The 13,785-nt window shown below is 46.4% G+C and overlaps 1 protein-coding gene across 4 annotated transcripts in view; it reads right to left on the bottom strand.

Annotated features, from left to right (window-relative positions):
* Window positions 1-13,785, bottom strand: part of CPPED1 (calcineurin like phosphoesterase domain containing 1) — a 99,633-nt gene that overhangs the window by 68,001 nt on the left and 17,847 nt on the right. For 2 of the 4 annotated variants that reach the window (XM_059415296.1, XM_059415291.1), the window contains exon 2: window positions 12,382-12,600. The exons of 1 other annotated variant lie outside the window; for it this stretch is intronic. In XM_059415296.1, coding sequence (XP_059271279.1) covers window positions 12,382-12,600 — 219 coding nt within the window. The remainder of the gene's footprint in view (window positions 1-12,381; window positions 12,601-13,785) is intronic. One more of the 4 variants, XM_059415292.1, reaches the window with a different exon arrangement.

Here is a 13,785-nt window from a genome sequence, read left to right as displayed (position 1 = left end):
TGCCCTGGACTTTCATTTCCACATTACAAACACCCTCTCTTTTATTTTTACTTTTCTGGGAGGCGGGGTGAGGCTCAGACACAGACGACAGTAAATTTGATCTTTTGGGGCCGCCAGGGTTACCATTCAGTAACAGGATAAAAAATACCAAAATGGACTAGTTTGTACCATATTATTAAGACAAAGGCCCAATTTCCGCTTTTCTGAGTATCACCATTTGGTTCAACAATCTACTTCTAGGAATTTACCTCACAGATAAACAACAACAAGCAGATCAATAAAATGTGGTAGAGACACGCCATGGAATATTACTCGGCCATGAAAAGGAACACGGCACGGACACCTGCTATGATGTGAGGGAACCTTGGAAGCACGATGCTCAGTGACAGCCGCCATTCAGAGGAAAGGTCCAGAACACACAAACCCAGAGAGACACAAGGTGCGCTGGTGGCTGTGCAGGGCTGGGCGTGAGGAGGGGTTGGAGGGAACCAGGAAATGACTGCTACTGGGTACAAAGCTTCTCCAGGGGGTGACAAAAACGCTCTGAGATAGACAGTGGTGACAGCTGCACAGCTCTGTGAAGGTCATGAAACCACCGATCTGTCCACTTCTAGTGGCTCAGTCATACGGAACGACTCGGATTGAATACAGTTACACGGAAGGAATGTATACGGATTTCATCTCAACAAAAAGCTCTCATTTAAAAAACCCAACTACTAGAAGTCATTGTGGCTACTGTACGGTACCAAATTCCAGACAGCATCCTACACACTTCTGAAAGTTTCCGGAGAAGTACCATAATTACCTGCACTTTACACATTAGGAAATTCGGCCACGCAGAGAGGGGACCCACCGGAGGTCACTCAGCGGGTGCACAAGGGATGTGGGGCTTGCGTTTCGGCCCCTGACTTCACAGCCACATCCCTAACCGCACATGCACCAAAGCGCGGGGTCCCACTGGGGCCCTAAGTACGGGTCGTGACGGAACGGGGGACACAACAGAATGTCCCCCAGCTGGGGACAGATGACCGACGGTGCGCACTCTGGTATCTCGTGCATTAAACACCAGGATAGGAGCCCCTATGTGCTGCCACTAAAGACAACAAAAATGACACACATAAACGCTGTGTCTTTCTGGCTCCCCTTCTGTTTTACAAAATGCTATGTGTGCAAGCGTACATAAGCCTGACGATGTTCTCTCATTTTCGTGAAAAACTACTGACTAGTGTTCTCTGAGGAGAAGGCCATCTGTGGTGGCAGGAGGGCAGACTTTTTCTGCTATACCTTCTGACCCTGCTGGGTGGGATCTGCTTGGGGAAACCACGCGCACAGCGGGTCACCGAGGGCCACTGCAGCTCCGCGAAGGCCGCCATAAGCCAGCACGCCAGACCAGGGCTGCGGGCCGAACCACCTCCCTCCCTAAGACCACCAAGTACAGCCTTTCTCCTCGACAGGCCTGGATGCCTCCTGAGGCCGGGCACTGAGCCTGCCCCTTGCTAAGGCACCGTGCACAAACGGGGGCCTCCGTGCTCGCTGCCGGGACTGATCAGACACATGAGTAAATGAACTACTGTCAGACCAGACTTCTGATAGCCAACGGTCAAGGCTGGCACAGACCCGGCGAGCAGGTGGACGCTGCTCTGGGATGTCCCAGAACTGGGGACTCCGTGGCAGAGGCAGCCTTGCGTGGGGCTTAAGAAAATGATTTATTCCGTCAATTAAAAGCATTTAGTTTCATCTAGTGCCAAAGAATTTATAGAGCCATAATCCTTTCCATCTCAAATCCTTTCCATTATCTTTCCCTAATTAATTGAGGTGCGTCAATTCATTGATCTAAAACTTTGCAAGCCTAGGCATTACTCATGTAGGGAACCGGCGTCATATTGCCAACAGATCAAGCTTAATCAGGTTCTACCGCTTTTTAAATTATACATGTTATTAGACAAAATTCATTTAATTTTGCATCTAACAGCTACAGCTTATTACACTGGCTGTTTCCACTTACTGCAATTCACTGCTGAATACGTACCATAAGCCAACATGGGATATAATTAATAAAATGTTTGACGTAACTGGCGGCTTTGGTACAATATGGAATATGCCTTATGGTGTTTTGGAAAAGAAAAAAAAAAAAAAGATGAAGGAAGGTATATTATCTACGTGAAAATTTCTGAGGTTGCTACCTTTCTGATCAATACAAAATTTCTTCCCAAGAATATTTATGGATTATAGCAGCAGTATTTCACCCAAATAACACATAAAGGAAGGAAGGAAGAGTAAATATTTTATACAACCCAAATAATATGCGTTGAAAAGAACTTACCATGGTTTTCCAATAAGCTATTCAGGAACTAGTGCTGAATATAAATGTTCAACAATCTAGAATTCCAACCATGCAGGTGAGTTTCTAAATTCTGAGGGTTACAGAACAGGTGCCCCCTCAGCAGCCTGGCACTTAAACGTGCCACGTTTCCAGGCTTTTGTTATTTTTTTGCATCTCACGTTCTCATCACTTGACCAATCACCTGATAATGGAACGCCTCTGGGATCATGCTCCTTTTTAGTATTTCATTTAGTGGCAGAAAATAGGCCCATCCGAGAGGTGAAATGTCCCAATTCCAGGAAATGAGTGTTCAGAGCAAAAAACAATGAAAGGAAAGATAAATATTCCAATCAGCAAAACACAAACTAGAAAGACACTGGTTTGGCCTCTACGATACCAGTCTGCCAGGGAATTCTGCCCGCTTCTGTAGCATCCCTCCACCATCCCAGAAAGCCCCCAGCATGAGGCAGAGGGCAGAGGAGGGCCCCAGAGCAGACCGCCACAGGTTCTTGGCCTAATGGCGTCTATGACCTCGGCGGATCAGGAGAGAACGTGTCCTCAGGCGGAAGTCGAAGGCAGAAGCATGCAAGTCCTAGGTTCCTTACCCTTGCGTCACGGAGCCCTCGAAGGATCTGATGAAAGCTACAGACCTTCTCCCCACTCTGCTCCCCAAGGCACCCAGGCAAACATACCGGCTCTCGCCCAGTTTGACGGGGCTCACCGCCTGGACAAAGCCTATTCCCAGGCCTCACTCTCAGGGTTAGGGCCCAGACGTACCCCTGTCGGACATGATATTACTTAGCGCCCCAGAAAGAAATCCTCAAAAAATTTTTCTTTCAAATCCAAGGCATTCTAGAAGAAAGCTGTGCCCCTCTCAGAGATAGGTTTGGTTTTGTTTCTCTGACAACTTTCTTTTTTATCTCTCTGGCTAATCTACCATCGGATCACCACAGAGGTCCTGGACTCGGCTTATTTGTTTCTGCCCCTCCCTCAGGGCATTACTCAGTCAATGAACTTAGATTTTCTTTGGTCCTGATTGGTCATTTCTTACTTTTTTTTTTTTTAATTGTGTGATTCTGTTTAAGTCTCCTCAAACGCTTATGGAACAAATGAACCAATATGACAAGGCTCTCAATTTTTACTTTTTGTTCCAAACACTGGAAACCAGAGACAAAGACTACCGAAGGGTTGGTTTCTTTCTTTATTTTTCCCCCCTTAATAAAGAGGCAATTGTTTGCTGGCTCTTGTTATTCAGCTCCAGCCATTTCTTTTCACTAAATAATCAAACATTCACATTTTCCTAGCCACAATTAACCAGCCTTTTAGCCTCTAATTAAACGTATAAACTCTTTGGTCAATGGTAATACCCACAGGTCGACTAGGACCGGACAGCTCCGAAGGGCAAACAAGAGTACCTCCATACCTGTGCACGGAAAAGGGCTCTTCCTCTGGGGCCCATGAGCCTGTGAGCCTGTGAGCCGACACGGGGAAACCCTACAATTTCGCTCACCTCTGTCACTGAGCATTTCCTCCTCCTATTAAGCGGAAAATCACAGGGGTATTATTAAGCCTCTTGTGACGACGGTGTCACCAACAGAAACCACAAGGACTTTTCATATCCTGTTACAGTTGTGAGCGATCCCTCGTGAAAAACCGTTTAAGCTCAGTACCACTTTGAAATTACAGTAGTGATTAGCCCTGTTGGGACACTGGGTTGTATAACACATCAACAAAGAAGTATGTATTTTACTCTATCAAATAATTGAAAGGTATTTTGATAAGTGAATTTCAACATGCTTGGTTTCCTCTGAAATCCTATGCCTTTTATTTTAGGTGTTTAAAAACATTACTGAGAGGTGGTCCAGAGGTGGTCTGCCAACACGGCACAGAACAGGTTAAGACGCCTTGAGTGGGGACAATCAGCTGACACAGCCGGCAGCAAGCACAGCCGCAGCAAGTGCTGGGGGGTTTGGGGGGGTTATGGCGGGGATGATCACACACACAATCAGAAACAACTTTTCAAGTAATGCTCCAAGCTCCCTAATTAGTAATATTAGGTAAATTAGTTCAAACCACTTTCAATCAGCCACCGCAGAAGGAAGGTATTGTTGCTGATTGCCTGGAAGCCTTAACAGGCTTCTAATGGATGTGAAGGATCTAGGAGCCGTGGGGCCCAGCTGATTGCTGCGGGTCACCACCGCCCGGCGCACAGCCACACGCAGCCGGCTGGAAGCCCCCGCCCATCCCCAAGGCCCGGTGATACCGGCACCCAGGCACCCAGGCATGTCACTTCCTAGCACTCACATCACCCCTTTTACGTTAAGCTGTATGGTAAAGCGTCTTCAAATCTCGGCATTTCTTGAAGCCTGGAGTAAGCACTTAATATTAAAAACTCAAGGCTAACGAATCACACAGGTGAGGAAATGAACACACATTAACTGAGCCTTTAAAAAAAAAAAAAACCAACAACAACTAACCCTACTGTGATAGGGACAAGAGGGTTTCTGTTCAATGGATACCTTCTGAGTAGCTACAGTGCAGTGGGCAGTGCAGACACTTACGCGTGTATGATAGGGACTGAGACGCTGGTGGCACAAAGGAGGGAATGTGGAAGCCGATCCCTGAGAGATGTCCTCTGGGGAACCACACAGCAAACTGACTGGAGCAGATCCCAAACCCAGACAACGCCTCTGACTTCGAGAAAAACTGACTGGTGCACGGAAGAAAGTCTGATAACAGCAGTTTACATTAGCTCCAACCTGAGGAGATTCCTACTCCTCCTTTTGGCTGGGGGGGGAGGGTGTGATTAACCAATTACGATATCTAACCCACGGAATGCAATGCACTTATTTAAAAGCCTGGCAGAAACCTCCCTGGATAAACATAAAAGGATTTTCTAGGTCCATGGAAGGGGAAAAAGTAAGGCCCAGAACACAGAATAATGACATTTACGTAAGACGCGGGCGCTCACAGATGGACTGACCCTAAGGGAGACTTGGGCAAGTTCGCACAGTTTATTCTTCTAAATCTTTACAAAGGAAACATATTGACATATTATGTAATTTAAAAATCTAATAATAATAATAAGCTAATAATAATAAATCTAATAATAATAATAAAATCCATCCCTACCCACTGACTACCACAAAAGATGAGACTGACACAAACACACACACAAAAAAGAATGTCACGTTTCCACGTGTCCCTGTTTCTTTTTTCTAGGTCAAGCAAGGACTTTTGTCTGTTTTAACCACAGAGGTAGCACAAGCGCCCAGAACATGGTCTGGCACAAACTAAGCTACTCAGTAGAGCGCTGGTAAAGAAATGAACTGACTGTTGTTCACTGAATCCAGAAATGTGTGCCGGTGCCTCCTGTGGCCACTTGCTGTGCATCATGGGAAACACGGGAGCGATCCATCTGACCCGCCTTCAGCGAACACCTTGCCCCGGCCCAACAGCCGTCGCTCGAGGGATGAAAAGACCCACGGATCCAAGCCCAGCCCCCACTGCCCGGCAGGAACTTGAATTAAGCTCCAAGGAAGGTGAACTTGTCGAGGTTGCAGGGATGAGATAAGGCGGTTTCCTGGCCCGAGCCTTAATCCTGGCTTTGTCTTTCAATGCCTCCGAGGCTTTGCTTATCATAGTCTGTCTTGTACCAGAATTCTGTTCCTGTGTTTGGCGCCTACCCAGCTGGGGAAAAACGAACACCAACCCTCCTGGATGACGTGAACGCTGCAAGGACACCTGACTTACTCTTTGCCTGAAGCCCGGCGCACCAAAACCCTCCAACTTTGCTCCATCTGGCTTCATTTCCCAGTTCCATCCCTTCATCCTAGAATGAGAAATCTCCAAGTGGGGACGGCGTCTCCATGGTCATTTGGTCATGGCAACTCCTATGTGGCCCCTGGCCCAGCCATTAACATCTCATTTAAGGGAAAGTGCTACCAAACTAGACGAAATCGGGTTTTTCAAAAAGCCACCATCCCCATTTACTAGTAATTCTACTGTATGGTCCCCTAGCATCCCCCGATCCCTAACCACCACTCTGCTGATTCCTTCACTTTCCAGACCTTGACAGACCTATCTGCAGACACCTGGCCCTTTTCTGCTGCAAGTTAAGACTTTTCTTAGTGGACGATGCCACACTTACCTGCAGCTGACATCGTCATGGTGTACAGACCCTCTCCTTCAATTTGTCAAAGAGTCATTTCTGAATTTAAGTCCACGGTCATACTCAGTCCCTTTGATCCCAACAACAACGGTGCCCCAAAATTCAAATACAAGATGGCTGGGGTCATTTTTTTTTTATTTTATTTATTTATTTGACAGACAGGGATCACAAGTAGGCAGAGAGAGAGGAAGGGAAGCAGGCTCCCCGCTGAGCAGAGAGCCTGATGCGGGGCTCAATCCCAGGACTCTGGAATCACGACCTGAGCAGAAGGCAGAGGCTTTAACCCACTGAGCCACCCAGGCGCCCTGGCTGGGATCATTTTTAACAGTGAAACTAAAATGTGGTTCCTATGCAATGGTGTGCATATGTTATCTCGAGAGAAAGTTACACAGGAAGGAGGAGAAAGCCTTCTGCTTCTAGTGATAAAGGGCTTCTTCATCCATAAATCCAAAAGTATCAGTACTGCAGATCCATATGTTCTTATCCCAAATCCCAGAGGCCAGGCCTCCTTGGAAACTGGGAGGTTTGTAAATTTGGAAAGAGCAGTATTGGGCACGGGGCACCTGTTAAATGACACCCGGAGCTGGGTCTCAGGTGACATCCCATTTTGGAACACAGTAGTACCTCACTAGCGAAACAGATGAATATTCTAAGCAGGAATAAAGGGAGATTATAAATTGTGTCCGTTCAGGTCAGCTCTGCCGCCAACTGAGTTAGTTTTCAAACTTGAAAAAACCCTTAGCTTTCAGAGCTTTCTGGATTTTGGAATAGCAGATAAGGGATGGACATGGACATGACCCAAGTCAAAGCAACCTGTTCTGCCTCTCTTGACCATTCCACATAAAAGCATGCATGTGTGATTGTTTTCCTGAATATTCTGGACAAGTTCTGTTTTGACCCTGCATGGCACAGGTCACTCCACTCTCGTTGTTCAAACTCTTGTTTGGAAAGCAAACTAAGGGGCACCTGGGTGGCTCAGATGGTTAAGCGTCTACCTCCAGCTTGGGTCATGGTCTTCATGTCCTGGGACTGAGCCCCACATTGGGCTCCCAAGTTGACGGAAACTCTGCTTCTCCCTCTGCCTCTGCCAGCCGCTCGTGCTCTCTCTCTCTCAAACTCTCTCCCCACTGCCTCAAATGAATAGATAAAATCTTAAAAATAAAAAAAAAAAGAAAACAAAATAAAAGCCATAAAAACATTTCCCTTTGACAGTGGAGCATGGTAAGTCTAAAGGAGTAATAGTTTCCTTGTTAAACACCATTGTTATTAAGAGTTGAAGGAAATGTCCACAAACTACTAGTGTACATACAAAAAGTGTACCTAACACAAAAAACAGAGGGCCTGGCACATTATTCTCTAGCAAGAGCTTCTCAGATTTGATCGTCCATTCATTTACCTGGGGATCTCATTAAAATGCTGATTCTGTGTCATCAGATCAACAGGCGCTTGACGGTTGCTCTGGGGCCAGCCCTTAGAGTAGGGTGTGAGGTGTTCGTGAGGTGTGAAAACAGCAGGATCAGTAAGATCCTGACTCCACCACTTACAAGCCAGGAAAAGTACTTAACTGCTCTGACCTAGTTTCCACCATCGGTTAAAAGGGAAATAACAAAGGACTCTCCAGGGTAGGTGAGCTGGGAACACCGGTCCTGGCAGATACACACCTTCAACCGCACCCCATACCATCTGTGACAGGCTGAAAATGCCCCCCAAAGATGTCCTCACTCCAACCCCCAAATCAGTGACCATGTTCTCTTACACAGTAAAAGAGGAATTTGCAGATGTGATAAAGTTATAGATACTGAGATGGAGAGTTTATCCTGGGTTATCGGCGTGGGCCAATAATCGCAAGGGTGTTTATAAGAAAGCAGCAGGAGGGTAGGTTTAATAGAATACGAGAAGATGGATCAAAGGTCAGAGGAGAGAGAAGACGCTGCGCTGCTGGAAGAGGGTGCCTGGGTGGCTCAGTCATTAAGCCTCTGCCTTTGGCTCACGTCATGAACCCAGGTTCCTGGGATGGAGCCCTGCATCGGGCTCCCTCTCAGCGGGAAGCCTGCTTCTCCCTCTCTAGTTCCCCCTGCTTGTGTTCCCTCTCACGCTGTGTCTCCCTCTCTGTCAAATAAATAAATAAATAAATAAATAAAATCTTTAAAAGAAAAGGATAGGAGGAAGAGGCCATGGCCCAAGGAACATGGGCAGCCTCCAGAAGCTGGAACTTCTAGAAGGACGGACCCACTATAGACTTCTAACCTCCAGGACTGCAGGAGAACAAGTCTCTGTTTAAGTCAGGAGGTTCACAGTCATTTGTTACAGCAGCCGTGGGGTACTCATACACCATCCACTGGAATAATGCTAACACGGGCTTGCCTCGGTTAGCGGAACAGAGGACTTCTGGAGGCTGAATCATGAACTGAACGGAATCACAGAACCGTGATTCTGCCCAAGCGGAAGTCAACACACAAAGAGCTCTTCAAGGAGCCTTTATACCCAGGGAAGAATTTGTTCTGCACTCTTTGTTTTGTGTGCTTGTGGCAATTTTTCATCAACGGGCCAGACGCGCACATTCATAACGAACTAAATCCTACGGTGTAAAAGGAACTCTTGTACTCGGACTGCATCACCACATTCCGATCTGTCAAGTCCTCACGTGACCTGCTGAAGACTCAGAAGATTCCTGGGGACAGTACCAGTGGGTCAATGCCTCTCAGAGCGACCGACCGGTCACCCTGGGCTTCAGTGTGAAGTAGTGAAAATCGGTGGGCTTGGTACCAGAAGGGCCCCTCGCCGTCCATGGTTTCACGCTTCCCTTACCAGACTCTAAGCTCCACGGACGGGCCGCCCTTTCGTTTCCAACCATCATACCCACAGCACCTAAGGCTTTAACTGGCACTCAGTGGGCTCACGGAAGGCATTTGTAAATGAACAAATTTTGTGATGAATATGTATAATGGAAAAGTGCCATTATGACTTCCATTAGAGAGAGCATTATTCATGAAGTTTTTTTTTTTTTCCTCCAGTTTGAACTTAAAACTACTTGGCCCGGGATATTATTTATGGTAGAATTAAAAGTATGCTTCTGATTTTATTTGTCTATTAATACATGCATCTGATAATTAACAATGTGCTAAGCAGTCAAAGCAAATAATTACTTTTCTAGTGTCTGCCCCTGCGTATGAGCTAAATGAGGAGGAAGCCACTAATTGCATATTAAAAAATGGTAACTAGCTTTAAAACAGTCTGTTTAATCTCAGACCACAATATTCAAAATAGTTACAGTCCTTCCACTGGCTCAGTTACAACCCCACCAAACAGTCCAACTCTTCAGAACAGATGTGAATTCTGCTCGGGTCACACTGAATATAAAATTATGTGTTCAAAAGACTGCCGGTTCACATTTACAAGGTCTTCTGACCAATGGAAAAAGTTGATCAGAAAAACCGTATCTTTTCATTTACTATGCTCAGTATCTTTTATTCAAGAAGCAATGAAACTGCATAGAGGGCTTTCATTTTAAATCTTATTTTGAAATATGACTGAATACATTAACATAATTCAGAATGAGTCGGTAAACAGCTACAAAAACATGTTATATAATTTTAGTGAGTCCTATAACATTTCTGCTTTTTTTTTTTTTTTAGATTTTTATCTATTTATTTGACAGAGGGAGAGAGTGCACAAGCAGGCAGAGCGGAAGAGGGACAAGCAGGTTCCCTGCTGAGCAGGGAGCTCAAGGAGAGGCTTGATTCCAGGACCCTGGGATCATGACCTGTGCCAAAGGCAGACACCTAACCAACTGAGCCACCCAGGTGCCCCTATCTTTCTGTTGTCAAAGAAAAGAAGCCACTGGAATCTGACCTTCAAGTGTCCAATAAAAGCATAAGTTTGCTCACTGGATGGTCCAGAGTGAGAGATCTAGCTGATGCTACGGTGCATATTGGGCCAAAAGATCCAAAATAACAGCAGATCAGACCATTTGGAAGCAGCATTAACCTGGTCAACTAGCAGATTACCTTGGCTTTACCAGGTAAACCAAGACTCCGAGTCCTGCTATGATTTCTAACTCCTTTAGAAACTGGAGCATTCTGTGCTGCCTTTAGCAGTGTATAATACCAGCACCAGGAAACCCTCGGCTGAGGGTCACCAAGGATGGCCCAGTTCCCAGGCAGCTAAGATTTTACCTCGCTACAAAACAAAACAGCACCACGCTGTGACATGTGCTTCTGTACCAAGCTGCTGAAACGTGCACCACCTGCACAGAGAGACAGGGCTATCTGACCCTTCTTCACTGGGGTCAAAGTTTTGAATGCTTACTACATCGGTGGGCTCCTGGCTCAGAAACAAAGGCTCGGAGAAGGGAAGGGGTCTGTCCAAGTCCACCCAGCACATCAGTGCCAGGTGTGGAGGTCTCTGTCCACTGCCTTATTTTCCTACTTCCCCACCTTGCCATTTTTGCATAAGCCCAAAAGCAGAACAGGTTCTCCAGGGATGACCACCCTGGGTTCTCTCCAGTGGTACCCAATGAATGACATGGGCACGTCCACATTCAGGACTTTGCATTAAATATGTATCAACAGAGAATGAGAGCAGGTCGGAGGGTTCCTCCTGCTCGTTACAGTCACTGGACCTTGGGGACTGTGATTCTGGGCAGCCCCTTTCCCACTCTCACGTTTTCATTTTGGGATTCTTCTGGAGAGGCAGGCTGCCAGAAAAGTGAAGTCATGGGGAAGAATGAATGCACCCCAGCTTACCATAGAGTGCCTCAGCTTCTAAAGGCACTGGAAATCGCCAGGACTCAGAGCACAGGCTTACAGGACAGCGTTAGCCAAAGCAAACATGCATGGCCACCGTGGTGTTTTCGGCAATGGTCTTCAGGCCCACTACTGCTCCAAAGGAAGAGACCGCTGGTCCACTAAGGGTGGCCATGGGGGTCTACTGGTCTACTCTACCTCTCTGATGGGCCGGCACAGTTCTACCTGCGTATATGTGGTCACTGGGCGTTACTCCTGCCTGGGGGAAAAGGTATCAGAGGAGGAAACAAAAATGTAAGAGAGTTCTAGAAGGCATCTGTTATCTTTACATTCTATGTCTCTTGAGGGAAATCATCCTGCTCTTTAGACCACACTGCTGTAGACCCCACCCACATCCTGGCTTTAAGAGGCCACATGAGCCAGATAGCTGTCAGTCTGGGACTTTGAATGGACCACCAAGAATAAGGTACTTTCTTTCTGTTGTGGTTTCTGTGAGAAGATGTAAACCTGGAGCTCCCAGGAACCACCACCTAGAGAGAGCCTGTGTAAGAAGGAAGTCGACCCAGAGGAAAGCAGGGCTGAGCGAGAGAAACCAAGTCCTGGTAACAACCTCTGAGCCTCTGGATCCAGCCCTACCTGAAGCCCACCTTTGCCCCTGGATTTTACAGTCCCATAAAGGAACATGCACCTTTAATTTAAAAAAAAAAATAATAGTAATAATTCAGTTTAAGTTAGATTTCTGTCACTTGCAAATGAAGAAGCACAATTACAGGTGATACTGAAGTATAAGAAGAGAAGAAATAAAAGAACATTACACTTGTGGATATGGTATCTGAAAGAAGTTCAAGTTTGTCCCCTAGAAATAAAGGTGACTTGTGGGAGTCTGTTTCACTTTTCAGAGTTAAGTTCAAATCATCAGAACTGTAGCTGCGCCTAATTACTGTGATTAATCTCGCCAAAATCTAAATGTAAAAATGAGGGTGCATTTTCTGATGTCCATGGATACTCCAGCGGCCATGGAGAGAAGGAATGGGCCATTACTGAACAAAAACATCTCTTAAGAGAAATCCTTTTTCTTTCCCCTGCCCAAATGCAGTCATGACTGGAAGGCGAGAAGGTGACATCAACAGCACGAGTCTTACCTGGCATGGCATGGATGAGGTCCCCACAGAGAACAAAGAACTTGGGTTTGGGCTTCAACTTGTTGATGGCCTCAACAGCTTGCTCAGTGAGACGGATCTCCTGCCCCCACTCGTCACCACCACTGTCACTGTCCCCAGTGGACCAGGCCTTCATTAGTCCAAACTGTGGGTCTGCGCCTTGGATGAAGTAGAACGGGCCTTTCCATTCCCTTTCCTTTTCTTGTAAAAACAAAGAGGGAAGGGGAGAAAAAAAAAAAAAGGAGAGGGAAGAAATATTATGAAATCTGTCAGGGAAAGCATCCAGGTTATTGTGCAAGTGGATACAATATTTTTCTTAAATTAAGTAGGTCATTTTAATAAGCTGCTCTTCAAACATACCATTTTCCTGTCATAGTCTAGAGGATTGTGATTTATACTAATTATGCCTGGGACCTGGTGATTCCCAAAGGCCAGGAAAGACCACGTGGGCCGCAGCAGCCACACAGCCAAGCTGTTTGTTTAAAACTAGCTGGCCAAAGTGGAGCGCGGAGGCACACCAGCAACGCTGTACGGCGGATAGTAATGCGCAATGATAGGTTTTTAAGAATTAAAAATACCAGAAATTGAAAGCTACCAGAAGTATTATATTTAAATTACTAGGTGAAGTGCTTTCAAATCTTTTATGCCAGGCGTAATGGCACAATTTGCACCGTTTCGGGGGATGTGACAGAATTTTAATTATAAAACTTGGAGCTTGGAAGCTCTGGCTATCTGGTAGGAAAGGCAGTGCCAGAAATGAAATCTTGAAATGAGTTAGTCAACGAGGGGGAAAAAAAAAATCGATGCTAACATTTCAAAGGCTGCATGATGTGGGCTTAAGCGAGGTGTGAGGCAAGGGGGTGGGAGGAAGCGGGAGGGAAGGAAGAGAGAGGCGAGCTTTTATGTTCTTGGAAAGGGCGCTGGATCGCTTGCACCAAAATTATTAGCCTTCCTATGGCCCTTCCCATTGGTTCTGCTAATCCTAAATTATGTGGGCCTCAGGTCTCTACCCCTCATAGCCTAAAGGACTGCAACCAGGAATGCTTTTGCAAGACTGGAATGGCCACTGGTGGGCATGGAAGCCCTATGGGTGTCAACCAACCACCCCCACCCCACCCCTGGGGATAGCATCCTTTCTTCAAACAGAATCTTCCATGGTAGACCAATGTTGAAAACCAGAGCCTCCTCGGCCTGCGCTGGATCTGAGGACAGAGCAGTCTGAAGACCCAGCCTATAGCCCCTGCATGTAACCACTGAGAAAACGGAGGCCCAGAGAGGGCACATGACTGGTCCGACGGCCACGAGTCATCAGTGGCAGGGACAAACTACCCCACAATTCTGACACTGTTTTCTTCTCTTTAACAAGTTAGTATATTTTGCATGTTA

The sequence above is a fragment of the Mustela nigripes genome, chromosome 11 (genome assembly GCF_022355385.1).
Source record: "Mustela nigripes isolate SB6536 chromosome 11, MUSNIG.SB6536, whole genome shotgun sequence".
NCBI lineage: Eukaryota > Metazoa > Chordata > Mammalia > Carnivora > Mustelidae > Mustela > Mustela nigripes.
The sequence above is the reverse complement of the archived record's forward strand: the minus strand, read 5'-3'. Positions and strand labels throughout refer to the sequence as shown.